At 46.0% G+C, this 17,960-nt stretch overlaps 1 protein-coding gene across 1 annotated transcript in view; it reads right to left on the bottom strand.

Annotated features, from left to right (window-relative positions):
- Nucleotides 1-254: 254 nt before the first annotated feature.
- Nucleotides 255-17,960, bottom strand: part of LOC144685727 (B-cell receptor CD22-like) — a 54,780-nt gene continuing 37,074 nt past the window's right edge. Inside the window, exons 7-9 of the mRNA XM_078550554.1 lie at nt 17,011-17,121; nt 7,096-7,157; nt 255-3,286 (exon numbers count right to left, since the gene is read on the bottom strand). Of these exons, the coding sequence (XP_078406680.1) occupies nt 3,152-3,286; nt 7,096-7,157; nt 17,011-17,121 (308 nt within the window). The 3' untranslated portion in view covers nt 255-3,151. The remainder of the gene's footprint in view (nt 3,287-7,095; nt 7,158-17,010; nt 17,122-17,960) is intronic.

Below are 17,960 nucleotides of genomic sequence, written 5' to 3'. Positions count from 1 at the left end.
CTGAAGATGTGACAGGCACTATGGAAATCCATGACTGAATCCTAGGAGACAAACACGTTGTTGCATTCCAGCCGCAGGGAATTAAATCCAGATTTAAACAAACCATACAGTTCAGTTTCTCCCAAGCTTCAGCCAGTGACTCCTTAGGGAATCTTTGAACACTTTTTAACTGATTCACGAATGGCCATACGCAATAGACAATGCAACCTGTCATTGTGAAGAGACACAACATTTTGAACACAGCAACTCCTAATATCCATGTGTTTTATTTATTTCTCGGGGTGGAATATCCTGGTTAGTAATTAATCCACAATTTACACATTTATTACAAGATTTCGACGAGCACGGTGAAAATTCATAAACAAAGCCCACAGCTGTACAGTAATAAAGGTATTTTCACTAAATATATATATTAAAAAAAAGACACTGTAACATACCAGACATCCCCAGGTCCCAGCTCCCAATAAATCAATGGCAGCTAGTGGAAGGAACAAAGTTGGGTAATTCTATCAATGGGAGATAGCGATGTCAAATTGCTGCCCATTATGAACCCTGTCTGATTTTTTCTTCCATTGACTGTAATGGAATGGAGGATCGGGCAGAATGTATACTGGGTGGGGGGCAGGGGGGAGTTAATTCAATATCATCACCCCCAAAGTTAAAATTACTGTGCTTTATATGATACAGCTTGACACTGCCATAGAACCACAGCTGTCCTGTATTTCATTGTATTACACTCTAGCCAGGCACAGCTGTCGGGATGGACTGCTTCCATTCTGCAGACCAGTTAATCATTCCAATCATTTTGTAATTATTCAAATTCAGAAAATCAAAAGAACATTTTTGAGAAATGCAAATCTTTTTCCACAGAAGTAGTGGTATGTTTCGTTCCTGAGATTCAGTGTCTGGAGATTCTGAACACTTCGAATAACTAAAATCAACTTTTATATTTAAACAAGAGTAAAACAAAATAACTTAAGATGATTAATTTTGATTTGATAAAATGTTTATTAATTATTGAAACATTATTTACTGATTTAGATTCCTGTATTTGTGTTGTTAGTGGCTTTTTAAACTTCTAGATTTCTCCCTACATTTGTATTGGCAAAACTTATTTTAATTGAAATTATTCGAATGAATGTTGAGTTTAGTTTAATATTGAGCTCTCCTATAGAATGTTACACTAACCCCTTAATAAAAAAGTTAATGAGAAGAGAAAAAATCAGAGACAGTAAGTGTGAGATATAGATACATAGAGAGAGATAGAAAGAGAAAAAGAGAGACTGAGGTAGCAAGATAGATAGGGAGAAAGACAGATAGGGAGGAAGAGAGATAGAAATAGAGACATGGATATGCACATAAAAAGAGAAGGTTGTGAGATATATATATATATATAAAGAGAAAGAAAGAACAATGTAGAGAAATAGATAGGGACAAAGATAGTACAGAAAGAAATAGACATGGATAGAGATAAACACAAAGGGATATACAGATAAACAAATAGATATACAGAGAGGTAGAAATAGAGCAAAAGAACTAAATGGATATATAGTTAGACAGGGAAATAGCAACAAAGATAGACCAGAACACTATAGTTGCCAACCCTGCTAGATTATCCTGGAGTTCCCAGGAACTAAAGATTCATCTCCAGGACACTGCTGTGATCAAATGAGGAGGGTCCAAGAGAAAAATCAAAGAGGCATAAATAAATATTGGGCAATGGATCAAAGGCTGTTTGACTGACAGTCAAGAATGATTCAGCCAGGTAATGAGGAGTCCATTCACTTTCCAATCAGTTATCTGGGAAGGTGGACATGCTGGGTGCCCAATAGAAGGAGCGTGAGGGTGGGCATTTGGAGATCATATGATAGATCTCCTGGACTATGTCCAAGCAGAGTTGGGAACCCTACAACACAAAGCCAATCGACTGAGTTGGAGACAGAGACAATTGAAGAGGAAATGTACATCAGAGTGAGGGTGGGAGTGGCAGCACGAGAACCTTGCACATGTCTATCTGAGAATGTTTGAATCTGCACTTACGATCGAAGACCTCAGGTGCCAAAGAGTTGATTTTGTCAACATTTTTCCAAGAGAGAAGATTTTCTGATGGGCGAGCATGTTGAGGAGTTGAGCAGGCATGCTGCTCTTGCTTTTCTGCTTGTGCCTGCCTTTGATTTCCTGATGTGTGTTCCTATAGGCAGGCACTTCTGAAACATTAGCATCAAGTATTCACAGGTCAGTTATAGCATGATTAGAAAAAGAGTAAAGCTGCCACTAAACGCCCACAGCTCTGTTCCAATCTCAGAAGAAACTCATGAAGTAACGCTCAGTCCCTTTGAGCAAGACTGGAAATTAGGATGAATTATTATCAGTTTTGTGTTGCAGACTTAAGGTAAATAGGAATCGGAATAAGATATTCAAACTCACTTCACCTAGTGTCACTATAGTCAGTAGACTGAGGACATATTCATCTCACCCAAATGGGCTGGGTTTGCACTCAGGATCTGAGAAGTGGAAGACCAATGCTTCATCCACTGCACTATTCAATCATGCACCTTTTATACATTTTCAAATTTTTTTTTTGAAATGATCATTTACAAACACAGGGTAGATCCAGCTTTCATCTAAAATGTACAATAGGTTTATAAGAATTTACAATGTTTCAGCTTACAGTATTCTTTCATGGAACATTAGCAGAAGACTTGTGGCATTACCCTCAGTGAATCAGAGCAGATGCCACTTCAAATCAATACATTGAAAATAACAAAATGTGAGAGGAACGTGGGTAGCAAAGTAAATTGTAAGAGTGCTCAAGAGTGCAGGGAGAAACATGATGTGGAACTGTGTGACAGGAAAAAGTGTGAAGGGGTAAGGTGGGATGGAAAAACTGTGTGACTGGAGAAAGAAGGATGAGAGGGAGCATGACACAAAGTATGACAGGAAGTAAATTACAGGAGTGTACACAATGCGCAAGGAGTTTGACACATTATACATTTAACAGCCTGTAACTATTTTACTTCCATTTAGGGATCATTTCGAAATTACTTTACCCGTAAAAATTACCACTCAATTTGTTCAATGTCATTTACTGTTTTGCTGATTCTCTGTAATCCATACTATTGAATTGATTGCAGCTTACTTCTGCGCTCTTTCACACAGTGCCCAAGATCTCCACTTTGTCACTTTGACCCTTTTCCTGCTGTTGACCGATTGATTCATGCTGCAAGTTGGCGTAGGCAAATTCGTTTTCACGCCTGCCGCGGGCTTCAGATTGAGTTGCCTGAGTCTGTAGAGAGAGGAACAATTCAAAATGCTACAAAAGTTTTAAAACCTGCACCCTAACCAGAACCAATTCCCACTCACCCAGCAATCCAGTCCTCACTGCTCCCAGTCCGACTGTTCCTGGGTTTTAAAATTTTCATCCTTATTTCAGGAAGCTCTCCATCGCCTCATCCATCTCTGTCTCTGTAACTTCCTTCGGCCCTACAGCCCTCTGAGATCCCGGCACTCTTTAAATTCTGGCCAATTAGGCATCCCCAATTTTAATCACTCTGACAATTGGTGGCTATGTTTTCAGCTGTCTAGGTGCAAAGCTTTGGATTTCCCCCGCTAAGCCTCTCAGCTGCTCTACCTCTCTTCTCTTTTAAGACACTCATAAAAAACTATCTTTGACCAAGCTTTTGGTCCTCTGTTCTAATGTCTCCTTATGTGGCTCAGTTTCAAGTAGTGTTTGAAAACACTCTGGTGAAGCACCTAGAAATGTTTTACTACATTAAAGGTGCTATATAAATGCAAGTCCTTCTGGTAAGGTATATCTTTTGAGCTAGGAATCATGGTATCGTTGAATTCCTGTGCAGAGTACAGAACTGGAAGTGGGTGCTTTTAAAATTAATTATCTCAATGTTTGACTGTCTCCTCTCATTGAGTGGGGATCAGCACCATGAGCATAACCTTGCATTATTTCCCCGACTGAATTCAAGAAGTTGCTCACAGCACAAAACTCCTATTCCTGCCTCAGCTTCAGAACATCACACAGTGACCTTGTAACAGAGCCTGCAACTGAGGTGCCATGACAACAATTCAATCTGCCAGCAGGAGATGCATTGATGCCAGTCCCTCTCAAGACACAATTGCCCAGATAGGAGCTGGTCAGACAACAGTGACATGTTGAGGTAGTTCCAGGACAGGACTGTGAACATTGTTACAACCAGGTGAGAAAGGGAGAATTGGCTTCCCTCTATTCAACCTCCTTGGTTGGTCACAACAAAGGTTTAAATTTCTCCTTCACGAGGACACACCTTTCAAAATCAGAATGTATTTAACTCTTCAAGCTGTGAGCAATAAGGAGCCAAACAAACAAGGTTTTTTTGAGTCAAAGAAAGAACTTATTTATTAACCTCTAAACCCGAGAAAAATAATAAAAATGCATGTCAAGCACTCGGCCCTCATGCAATCATTAGGGGACAAACACACACACACGTACGCATGCACACACACACACATAAACACACACGTATCAGAAATAAGGGTAGTTAGAATACAAATAAAAAAAGGTAAAAGAATATATGGTTACGTGTCCTTTGATTGCCCTTGAGGCATAGATTTTAAGCGTTGCAGGTGATTTAGGTTAGCTGGTTTCTTGATATGGTCAGATGAAGAAGATGTTGCAATTATTACGAGATCTTGGTCCTCGGGCTGGTTCCTGGTTGAGTTGGTTTCTTGAACCGGGTGACAAGCTTATTCCAAAAAGATAGAGTGGGAGAGAGCGACAGCCCCAGCTTGTTTCCTCTGTGCAAGATTTTCTGGACACTGCCTGTGTCACTTGCGATCTCTCTCTAGTGGCTGACAGCCTTGCCTTGAAATACTTCATCCATTGTGTATTTCCAAGAGGGTTTGGGTGGGTCTGTGTGTGGCAGCCATTGTTTCAATATCCAGTACTTTGTATTATTAATGTCTCCTCCTTAGAGAGAGTTATGAGTTTCAATTCGTGTCTGGATTATAACAAATGTCTCTCTCTTCATACTCCTGTGAGGGAGATTTGTTGGTTTCTCATGCTCATCTTGGAATGATGCCTTGCATTTTTATGCAGTTTGCTCTGTCTCAGTTCAAATTGCAAAAGTTCCAGTCAGTTGAAAGTTGAAAATCATATTTTCAAAAATAAAGGGGCATAGCCTTGTAACAACCTTTTTTATGATGAAGAAGCCCTTGGTTTTATAATGAAAGCTCCGGTATGACTATGTAATTTATTGACTCTCAAACCTTCCTATGACTCAGTGGGGTAGTTGTGATACCAATTCAGGAAGTTCTGATGTTTAGTTCTCCATCTCATCCTTGATGACTGATCTCTTCATGACCTCACCCAACATGCCTCTGCAATTTCCTTGAACCTCTATCCCATGGGTGAGGGATTTACATGTTATGTAGTAAAGCTAAATCTGCTGGGACTGTTCTCCTTAGACCAGAGACAGTTAAGGGCAGACTTGATAAATTATGAGGGGTTCAAAATTATGAGGGGTTCTGATAGAGTAGATGGGGGAGAAACTGTTTCTCTCCCATGAAGAACCTTATTGTGGTTACTATTTCTAAGGCTCCAAACAGTAGCAAATTGTTGGCGATCTGTTGTTGAGTTTGGTGATCACCTTCACAAGGCAGCAGTGGGAGGAGAGAGTGAAGGAGTTCCTATTACTCTCAGCATATCCCTGGGCTAGGGAGTGAAAAAATATGCAGCCGATGTTCCTGCCCCTTAACATCATCCAGCTGTAACTGGTGGAAAGTAATGAGTAATTAGTATGTAGCATGTTTGGAAGAAATAGATGTTTTTGAGACTATGGTTCGCAAATCTATACATCACTCACCTCATGGGTTGAATTTTATATTCCACCAGAGGGAGAATTTCTCACACAGGGGCACATAAAATGGTGTGGCACCCACCGCACCACCTTCCCACCACCCCTGGGCTCACCCCAATAATACGGGGGGCAGGTGGGTGTCAAAATCAGCAGCCCACCCGCCATATTAAAATGACCATTTAAGGGTCAGTAGGCTCATTCTCAAGTCAATTGACCCTAATAACACACTGCCTATGCCACAGTACATTTGGCATGGCTGGGAGCGGGAAGCCCATTTTTTTAACGCTTCAGGGGCCACCCTTTGCCGATTGTGGGGCAGCTCCCCTTAGACAGAACCCCCTTTCCTTCCTACCCATTCCCTCTCTTAAGCCCACCCAACCCGCCCCCATGTGCCCATGTCCTAACGCTCGCAAACCCTCCCGGGCGAAGACTGGACTTACCTGTTCTGGGGATTCTAGGCCTTGTGCTTCTCTCTTTAGCTGCAGTCCTGGCAGCTGCCACCGACATCCTCCTGGCACTGCTGGGACTGATGGCTCTGCTGACCAATCAGATTAGCCGACAGCTCTAGAGGAGCGGACTTTTTCCCCAGTGAAGGGCAGAAGACCCATTCGGCTCTTGTTAATGAACCCCACGGTGCTTCAATGCTGTGGGGTTGCTTGGCTTGGGGTTGGTCAGCTTCTTGTCGACTTGGTTTCCAGGGGGACTTGCCATCTGCTCCTCCCACCTCCCACCCCCCCAGAATATTCAGCCCATACCTGATTCAGTTGTAGAATAATTGATAGAGGCTGATTGGCTTTATTAGTTGACAACATATCATGTGACTACCAGAAGGTAAACTAAATGAATCATTGTCTTTTTCATCAAGCAATCCCTCCATAATAACTTTAAAACCCTTTTTCTTGTTTTCAGATGCCTCCAACATCCTCAATCCACCCTAGCGTTGCACCTCTTCCATCACCTCCCGCACCATTCAGTCTTCTGATTCTAGCCTTTTGTGAATTGCCCCCTCCCCACTGCTCCACCATTAGTTGGAACACCCTCCCTAAACCCCCAACCACTCTTTGCTCTAAATCTTTCACAAGGTTTCTCACCTTGTTGATCAAGCTATCAAGTATCCTAAGCTCAGCATCCATTCCTTATATCAATTATTGTCTCCCCTTTTTGTGAAATGTTGGTTTTCTACATCAAAGGTGCTCCATTAATGTAACAACATTAGGCTGACTTAATTGAAAGTACTTTTACAAACCTTTACCGGTGTCTGCACTTCAGTGTAGATTACTGGTTGGGAATCACTTTCCAACTCTTGCCCTGAGACAATACAAAAGCAGTGAATTAATAAGAGTAACTAATAAAAAGTAACTCCCAGGCCTTTGCACTGCCAGACAGAACCACACTTGAAAGGAACATGTACCGGATTTAAAATCACATTCTTCTAGCCGCAATTCTCAGAGCAGCGATTGCTACAAGCTTGGTTTCTAACTGAGAGTGTGGAATTCACTTCATACAGTGAAACTGCTGACAGATACAGAGCACATCAGTCAGAATCTAAAGGAGAGGTTCTTTTTTATTCTTTCATGGGATGTGGGTGTCACTGGCTAGAGCAGCATTTATTGCCCATCCCTAATTGCCCTTCAGAAGATAGTGGTGAGGCGTCTTTGTGAATCACTGCGTTCCAGGATTTTGAACAAGCAACATTGAAGGAACAGCAATATATTTCCAAGTCAGGGTGGTGTGTGGCTTGGAGAGGACCTTGCAGGTGGTGGTGTTTCCATACACCTTCTGCCTTTGTCCTTCAAGGTGTTAGAGGTTGCGGGTTTGGTGAGTCTCTGCAGTGCATCTTGTAGATGGTAAACACTGCTGCCACTATGTGTTGGTCATAAAGGGAGTGAATATTGAAGGTGATGGATGGGGTGACAATCAAGCAGGCTGCTTCATCCTGGATGGTGTCAAGCTTCATGAGTGTTGTTGGAGCTGCACTCATCCAGGCAAGTGGAGAGTATTCCATTACACTCCTGATTTGTGCCTTGTAGATGGTAGACAGCCTTTGGGGAGTCAGGAGGTGAGTTACTTGCCAACAAATTCATGACATCTGACCTGCTCTTGTAGCCACAGGTTTTTTTCAGGTTGGCCCAGTTCAGTTTCTGGTCAATTGCAACCCCCAGAATGTTGATAGTGGGGGATTCATCAATGATAATGCCATTGAATGTCAAGGGGTGATGGTAAGATTCTCTCTGGTTAGAGATGGTCATTGCCTGGCACTTGTGTGGCACGAGTGTAACTTGCCACTTATCAGCCCAAGCCTGAATGTTGTCCAGGTTTTGCTGCATATGGACACGGACTGAAGACTTATGTTCCAGAACTTGTCGCGCCGCTAGCCAAGCTGTTCCAGTACAGCTACAACACTGGCATCTATGCGATTATGTGGAAAATTGCCCAGGTAAGTCCTGCACACAAAAAGGACAAATCCAACCCGGCCAATTACCATCCCATCAGCCTACTCTCAATCATCAGTAAATGATGGAAGGGGTCATCAACAGCGTTTCAAGCGACACTTGCTTAGCAATAACCTGCTCACTAACACTCAGTTTTGGGTTTCACTAGGGCCACTTAGTTCCTGACATCATTACAGCCTTGGTTCAAACATGGACAAAAGAGCTGAACTCCTGAGGTGAGGTGAAAGTGACTGCCTTGACATCAAGGCCACATTTGACCGAGTGTGGCATCGAGGAGCTCTAGTAAAACTGGAGTCAGTAGGAATCAGGGGGAAAACTCTCCACTGGTTGGAGTCATACCTAGCACAAAGGGAGATGGTTGTGGCTGTTGGAGGTTAATCACCTCAGCTCCAGGACATCACTGCAGGAGTTCCTCAGGGTAGTGTCCTCAGCCTAGCTATCTTCAGCAGCTTCATCAATGACCTTCTTTCTATCATAAGGTCAGAAATGGGGATGTTCGCTGATGATTGCACAATGTTCAGCACCGTTCACAACTCATTAGATACTGAAGCAGTCTATGTCCAAATGCAGCAAGACCTGGACAATATCCAGATTTGGGCTGACACGTGGCAAGTAACATTCGTGCCACACAAGTGCCATCTCCAACAAGAGAGAATCTAACCATTGCCCCTTGACATTCAATGGCATTACCATTGTTGAATCCCCTACTATCCACATCCTGGGGGTTACCATTGACCAGAAACTGAACTGGAATAGCTATATAAATACTGTGGTTACAAGAGGAGGTCAGAGGCTAGGAATCCCGTGGCGAGTAACTCACCTCCTGACTCCCCAAAGCCTGTCCATAATCTACAAGGAACAAGTCAGGAGTGTGATGGAATACTCCCCATTTGCCTGGATGAGTGCAGTTCCAACAATACTCAAGAAGCTTGACACCGTCCAGGACAAAGCAGCCCACTTGATTGGCACCCCATCCACAAACATTCACTCCCTCCACCACTGACGAATAGTGGCAGCAGTGTGTACCATTTACAAGATGCACTGCAGGAATTCACCAAGGCTCCTTAGACAGCACCTTCCAAACCCACAACCACTACCATCTAGAAGGACAAGGGCAGCAGATAGATGGGAACACCACCACTTGGAAGTTCCCCTCCAAGTCGCTCACTATCCTGACTTGGAAATATATCGCCGTTCCTTCATTGTCGCTGGGTCAAAATCCTGGAATTCCCCTCCTAATAGCACAGTGGGTGTACCTACATTACATGGACTGCAGCGGTTCAAGAAGGCAGCTCACCACCATCTTCTCAAGGGCAACTAGGGATGGGCAATAAATGCTGGTCTAGCTAGCGATGCCCACATCCCTTGAATGAATGAAAAAGCACACAGACTACTTCAGTGGCTGAGGAGTCGTGAATGCTGCTGAATGGCTGTTGTGATGAGGACTCAATCCAGACTGTGGATTTGTTTTCTCCCCTTTAATTGGTGACTGACTAGCTGCTCATCTCTAGCACTTCTTATTCTTATTTCAGTCACTTTTCATTCAAAATGGATCACTCACAATGCATAAAGTCTCAGTATTCTAACTAACAGTACATGCTGTTACATAAAATATACAGCACAGTAACAGGCCAGTTGACCCAACTGGTCTGTACTGGCGTTTGAACTGTGCATGAGACCCTCCTGTCCTACTTCATCCAACCTTATCAGGATATCCTTCTATTCCTTTCTCCAACATATACGTACCTCACTGCCCCTTCTCTGTATCTATGTTATTCACTTAAGCTAGTCTGCTTGGCAGTAAGTTCTGCATTTTAATCACTCTCTGGACGACAAATTTTCTCCTAAATTCCTTACTGGATTTTTTGATGAATATCTTATACGGCAAAATTGAGATCATGACTAATATTTATAGTTCACACATGGAAACATCTTCTGCATGTCTATCCTACTGAACTGCTTCATAATTTTAAAGACTATATCATGTCATCACTCAAATATTTCCCCTCTCGTGGACACACATCACTAGACTTTCCAAACGCAGCACCCACTGTGCAAATAGCCCTGGCACCTGACATGTGTGGTTTTATTTTCCAGATGCAGAGCCAACAGCTGGGTAGGTCTTGATTTAGTACAACAGTGTAAAACGGGTGATAGCAAGTAGACAATCATTTGCCCATTTATAATTGTGCTACCTTTAATGGGAATAAAACCAACAGAATGTAAAGTGGGTTGCCGGCTTGCTAATAAGAGTTCTACACAATTACATAAAGTCAAAGGGCAGAATTTTACATGTGGGCACGAGCCTGACACTCTGGAACGTAAAATGACGCGTGATGACGTAGGGTGTGCGTCCCAACGTCACCGCCACCGTTGCTATATTTCGCTAGGCGAGCGCACGATGAGGACGGAGGCTCGCCCGCCATTAATTAACGAGACAGTTAAGGCCCTTGAGGCACCAATTGTCTTTGATTTTATGCAGCCTGTCTGATTTTCAGGGTATTGTACGGGCACAACGGGCAGGTGGGGAGGGCACATTTTCAAAAACTAATCCGCGGGCGGGATAAGAGGGATGAGTGGGCTCGCTAATGCGAATTGTTACAACTTTAGCTTATAAGTTGCTGCTACTTGCTTGTGTGAACAGGACAACTTCATTTCACTTCAGAGCTGCTTTGACAGAAATAACAGGCTTCAGTTCAGGACTCCAGAGGAGTCATAACACTTGGGGCCTTCCAGGTATCAGACAGCCTTCCCTTACCCTGGGAATGGGGATTGTGGTCTCCGCTGGAGGCACCTCCTTTGAGGAGGGAGAGGGTCAGAAGGGGGAGAGGGCAGGTGTCCCTATTCAGCCTCCAGGGGACCGACCTGTGGGAGGACAGACGCAGGCACAAGGGGCACAGGGTCAACAGGAAATGCAAGGCGGAAGGGGCCACAGGAGATAAAACTATCCTACTGCCAGGGTTTACAGGTGGCAATGCAGCTACCTCAGCTGCAGCTACTGATGTGCAGTGCCCAAGGAGGCTCCGCCTCTCAAGGGAGACAGCAACTTCCATCTGTCAGATGATTGGCCCTGAAATCATCTCCAACAGTGTGGGTGGACACCCCATGCCAGTGGCTCTGAAGGTCACAGTGGCCCTCAACTTCTATGTCTCCAGCTCTTTCCAGCAGTCAGTGGGTGATCTTTGTGGAGTCTCCCAATCAGCTGTTCACAGTTGTGTCAAGCTGGTGACAGACACTCTGTTCAGACATGCATTGACTTTCATTCACTACCGCATGGGCAAGGCCAGCCAGGCAATGTGAGCCAGATGCTTTGCCATAATTGCTGGGTTCCCCCGCGTCCAGGGTACAATAGACTGCACACATGTGGCCATCAAGGCGCCAGCGGGTGAGCTCGGTGCCTTCGTCAACAGGAAGGGCTTCCACTCCATGATCGTGCAGATAGTGTGTGATCACAGGATGCAGACTCTACAAGTCTGTGCAAGGTGCCCTGGCAGCTCCCACGACGCCTACATCCTGAGACATTCCCAGGTGCCGAGGCTCTTCAGTGCTCCAGCCCGGCTGGATAGATGGCTGCTGAGTGACAAGGGCTATCCCCTCAAAAGGTGGCTCATGACACCTCTCCGCCATCCAAGAACAGAGCTGAGCAGCGGTACCATAGGAGCCACGCCTCCACATGGGCAGTGGTAGAGAGAACCATCGGTCTTCTCAAGATGCGCTTCCAATGCCTGGGCTGTTCAGGGGGCGCACTACAATACTCCCAGATCGTGTGTCACTGATAGCGGTTGCATGCTGTGCTCTCCACAATCTGGCGCTGGAAAGGAAAGGTGCTGTGGATGAAGAAGATGTTGATGCAACTGCTCTGGCAGCAGACGATGAGTCCAGTAGTGAGTCCGAGGATAAGCATGGTCAGGAGAACGCTGAGGGGATAGACACTGACCTGGGCAACCTCCAGGGAGGCAGGGACACGTGGGAGGCTTTGACCCAACGCTCCTTCAGCTAGCCTACCAAAGATGAACCACCACCACATGCCAGGGCTGCAGGCTCCATACTCGATACCTGACAGGAACATTTGTTTGGTGAACTACATGCACTATGTGCCATTTCAATAAAGCTCAATGACAAACAACTCACTCATAACATCATGGGTTACCCTGCACCTGCAGAACTAATGAAGCACTCGGAGGCTTGTTGAACACAAACACATTTAATGCTGTGGTGCCTGGCATACATAATACAAATTAAATGGAAAGGTGTTATCCATCACACCTACTAACAATTAACGTAAAAGTGGGGGAAAAAATATCAACAGTAATAAGCCCATGTTGTGCTTAAGGTGCTTTAATTTTTCATTTGTGGGTGCTGCGTCTAGGTGCTGCCCCTCTCACTGGCACCGGCATTGGAGACAGCCTGCTCACTCTGCTGTCCTGTTGGCCTTGATGACCTTGGCAGGCGTCCTCTAGCCCGTGGAGCCTGCGCTGGCCCCGCCTGGGAGGGAGTGGCCAGTGCCACTGCTGGCATCTCCCCAGTCGCTGCAGCCTCATCAGATGCCACGGTAACTGGCAGAGGGGCGGAGGAGCTGTTGCTGTCATCCGGAGCACCCTGAGAGGTGCCCGCAGAGACAACAGGCAGCTCGTGCGCCAACATCAGGTTGCTTTGAACCTCCCCGCTCACCATTGATGGATGGGCACCTAGCTGGGATACTGGGTGCCCAATCCAACTCCCACACTGACACTGACTATCTGAGGAAATTGGCAGTGTGAGGGCTTGCAGGTCCGAGTGTATCCCCAGGAAGCCCTGATTGAGTCCCTGGAGGAACCTCTCCATGAGAGTCGCCACTCCCTCCATGGAGGAGGCAGTGTGCTTGGCCATGAGGGTCATTGCATTGCTCATGCTCCACATGGATTTCTCCACAATGGAGACCATGACACGCATTCCCTCATGTATCTCTGCCAGATCCTCCCGCACACCCTGCTGGACATCCAGCATCTGCTGCTTCAGGGACGACTCTAGAGGCCCATCATCAGCCACCGGCTGAACATGTTCCTGGTCCTCACCAGTCCTCTGATTGCCGGCACCCTGGGCACTCTATACCTCCACCCGCACCTCAAGGGAGTGGGAAGTGGCCTCGCCGCTGTGCACTGAGATACTATCTGACGATCTAATGCCCACTGAGGTGCTGGTATCTGTGCTGGTGCCTGCCTGGCTGAGAGGGTGTGACGCTGGTGTGTTTCTATAGTCGCTGTCCTCTGGGGTGAGCGGTGGGCCTTCAGGCTCCTGACCCTGATGGGCTTCAGGTGGAGCCTAAAAGGAAGAAAAAAGACATGTCATTAGTTGAAGTTGTTACACGGTTACTGTGCAAGCCTGGCACCCAGATCAGGGTGCCCTCGTCTTTCCATTATCAATGAGGATTCCATGTTCGAGGCTCACACCAATATTGAGACTACAGTGGAATGGTTGCAATTACAGACATTCTGACCTCAGTGCACTGCACTCTTACCTCCCTGCAGCACCCCAACCTCACCATGGCCGGTTGACTTAGGCGCATGGCACCTCTCCAGCTCCAGGGCCTCCTGCTCATATCTGGTCAAGGTTAGAAGGTGGGGCTGCCCTCCGCAAGTCCACAACCTCTCGGCATTGTTGTGGGATGTCTTCTCCTGAAAGGAGAGAGGAGCATTGATGAGTCCACTCTCTACCTGCAGCGCCATTGCAGCCTGGTCAACCCCACCTGAGGAACACCTCGTAGGGCTCAGCCGATTCGTGACCCTGGAGCCGCAAGATACCCATTGCAATCAGCCAGGGCTCATCCCCTTGCCCAAATGCTGCCTCATTGACATTTGCCACTCACACCCTAAGATCTCTGAGGTCCAGGTGGGGGTTGGGTGGCCAGCACCTAACTGCTGTACTAAGTGACCCATGCCAACACGGTACTCACCCTTTCCGATCGCAGGAGGTCATTGAAGTGCTTCCAGCACTGCACCCGTGTGCGTCACACCACGTCGTGGCTGCTGACCCTGGATGCCACCTCCTCCCAGGTATTTTTGGTGAAGTGGGGTGGCCTCCTCCTCCCATCCCTGGGGACAAGTATATCCCGGCGTGCTGCCACCTCCTCCAGGAGGGCAGTGAGACATTCATCAGAAAAACACAGGGCCGACTGCCCCATGACCCGCCCTCCCGTCTGCCGTGTTCAGCCCTGAGGTGCTCCATAACGAGGTTCCTCCGAGTCACTCACAACCTTCGCATGGCTGCCGCGGCCACTTTTGAATCGGCCTCCAGGTCACCGTTGGGCCCGATGGACATTGAGCTCCCGCCCACCCCTTGTCGCTGATGCTGGAGTCGTGTATTATGCTAGGCGGGCCTTAATTGGCCTGCCTGCAAAAAATGGCAGTGCGGAGCTGATCGTGGGCAGCGGTGGGTTCCCGAATGACCCTGCCCACTCCCGCCGAGCCCATCCGACCAATGTAAAATCCTAGCCAATATCTACCCTAATGTCAAGCTACCTTTTGACACAATTGATGAAGGATAGGATATATGTATACTGCTAATGTGCTGGAATACTTGCACTTGTACAGCATGGCATGAATTATAATTTTGTAGGGTATTGACTTACTGTGAAGACAGATTTTCTGACCCAACAACATTCTACAAACAGTAACAAGATGAATGAGCATTTATTCTGTTTCTTGATGACACTAATTGAGGGAGGGACATTGGTTAAGAAAAGTTCCCTGCTCTTCTTTGATTCATGACATGAAACCTTTATTTTTTGCATTTGAGTTACTGTTTTGATGTTTCCGTGAAACATGAACATATTGTGCTCATGGCACACCTGTTCTGGACCATAACCTGTGTCTTTATATGTGCAATGAGTGGGACAATGTGTCCAAATTAAAATTTACCCCAGTTGTGAAATTGACCTCTGGAGGTCACCCGGGAAGCCCACCATGTTATACTAACTCTTTTAAAAGGTGGAAAAGGGCACTGTCAGAACAATGAGTTCAGTCTGTAGCTAATTGGACAAGGAGTTTAAGAATGGGTTGAATGGTATATAGAAGTAGTGCGGCACTGACAAACAATATTTAAAAATAATCAAAACAGAATCAGTCCACAAGAGGTTAGATTGCCTTTTTTTAGAACCTGTTTCTTACAAAGTTCCACAAGCAATAGGATTTTTGGATGAAATATTCTCACAGTTCTTCCTGGAGTGATGTTGTAGGTCATGAACTTCCACAGAATTCAGATCTCCAATCAGAGCTACGGCCTATTAAAACATGCCTCAGGCTTAAATAATTCAAGAAGAATCTAATGTCAGACCTGTCAATCATCACTGAGACAAAAAGACAATGAAAGGGGGTATTGCACATCGTATTGATCAGCAGATGCATCATTTCTCTTTCATGTACCTGCTTTGGCTGTGTATGATTTAATTAACAACAGGAGAAAATCCCATCACTTAGATGAAGTACTTAAATGCTGGCATGAGGCTTGAACCCACAGGGTGGTGACCCAGAGGTGAGAGTGGCCATGGCTATCGCTGATCAGAATTGCAACTCTAGCCACGACGGGCTAGGCCAAACAAGACACGTCCTTTACCCATGTTTGAGGCAGGTGTTAGGCTTTTGGCATTTTTAAAAATTGTTTCATGGGATGTGGGCGAGACCAGCATTTGTTGCCCATCCCTAGTTGCCTTTGAACTGAGTGGCTTGCTAAGGCATTTCAGAGGGCATTTGAAAGTCAATCACATTGCTGTGGGTCTCAAGTCACACAAGGCCAGACCAGGTAAGGTCGGCAGATTTCCTTCCTTAAAGGGGTATTAGTGATTGAGATTTTACAACGATTGATGATGGTTGCCATGGTCCCCGTTACTGATATTAGCTTTCAATTCTGGATTTATTGGGCTGAATTTTACATGTCCCCGACGGGCACATAAAATGGGGTGAGCGCCCATCCCAACACTCTCGTGCCCACCCCCAAGCTCACCCCGATAATACAGGGGGTGGGCAGGTGGGAGCAGAAATCAAAAGCCTGCCCGCCATATTTAACTGAACAATTGGGGATCAATTAGGCCTGTTATCAAGACAATTGCCCCTGATAATATGCTGCCCACATCATAAAACGTTTGGCATGTGTAGCAAGGTGGGAACGGGCAGCCCGTTTTTTAAACTTGAATGTTTAAAGGGCAGGAAGGAATGGGGGGCATCACTCCTCGGGGGCTGCCCTTTGCTGATTGTGGGACAGCCCTGGCCCCACTGTAGTGCCCGCCTTTCTATCCGATCCTTTCCTTAAACACCATCCCAACCCCCCACCCCTAGCCTACCCAAACCCTCCCAGCCCAAGGCCCTGGACTTACCTGTTCCAGGGATTCAAGGGCTTGAGGTCCCTACTTCACCAGCAGTCCTGGCAGTGGCCATTGACGCCTTCCTGGTGCTGCTGGGACTGATGAAGCTGCCGGCCAATCTGATTGCCCCAGTGAGGGACATTAATCCCACTTGGTCCCCGTTTTGTCAGCCATGCAGCACTCCCTCAGTATTATTCAGCCCATTAGCTGAATTCAAATTCCACGAGCTGCCATGTTGGGATTTAAACCAGTGCCCCACGGGCATTAGCCTGGGCCTCTGGATTACTGTGACATTATCACTACACCACCATCGCCTAATGTCTGCTCGGGGTCGCAGGGAATAAGAATGACACCAACATCACAACGAACCTACCTTCAATCACTTCCTTCTTTCTTTTCCATGCAACAATTACAAAAATGATGATGACAACCACTCCGCTGGCGATGACCCCAACCGCCAGCAGTAACGACTTGGTGAATGAACCTACCAATCAAAATGGCAAATGTAGAGTTAGACCGAGGTATGCTCAGGTGGGCACCATGCACATGGAAGGAATGAAATGGGATCCATCCCTTCAATAATTAGATGAAAAAGCTGGCATGCATATGAGATGGGGCCCGTACTTACGCTGACCTTTCCACCTATATTATTGTAAGGAGGAACTTCCTCCTTTCTACTTGTCCCCAGCCTGTTTTCCACAGTAATACAGCGATGGATTTTATAAGTCATTCCATTTTCCAATATGGATTTTCAGTCTCAACATTAAATAATATCAAAGGCCATCAAAAGTGACCATAGATGCAATATGATGGACATTGCTCATTTTCATTGAGGAACCTTTCTGTTAGCGAGCTTCCTCGGCCAGAGGTAGCTGTTATATTCTAATAGATGGGATAATTCTAATCCAGCTAACATAGCCAGCTACTGTAACATAATGCTTCAGAAACCTTTGCCTGATGTGACCCTGTTTTAATGCCTCAGACTTTGTGTGACTCCAGGCTGAAAATTAAAGGGTGGGCAAGTTTGTTGAACGGGAGGGTGAGTTGTTGAGTGGGGTAGGGTTGGGGGAGGGTGGTTGACTGGGGTGGGGGCTGCTGGGGAAAAGAGTTGTTGATGGGGATGAGGGTGGGGGTTAGTTAGACGAGGTGTGCTCAGCTGAGCACCATGCACATGGACGGAATGAAATGGAATCCATCCCCTCAATAATTAGATGAAGAAGCTGGCATGCATATGAGATGGGGCCCGTACTTACACTGATCTTTCCACCTATATTATTGAAAGGAGGAACTTCCTCCTTCCTACTCGAGTTTGAAAGTTGTTCA

The sequence above is a fragment of the Cetorhinus maximus genome, chromosome 10 (genome assembly GCF_964194155.1).
Source record: "Cetorhinus maximus chromosome 10, sCetMax3.hap1.1, whole genome shotgun sequence".
NCBI classification, from domain to species: Eukaryota; Metazoa; Chordata; class Chondrichthyes; order Lamniformes; family Cetorhinidae; genus Cetorhinus; species Cetorhinus maximus.
The sequence above is the reverse complement of the archived record's forward strand: the minus strand, read 5'-3'. Positions and strand labels throughout refer to the sequence as shown.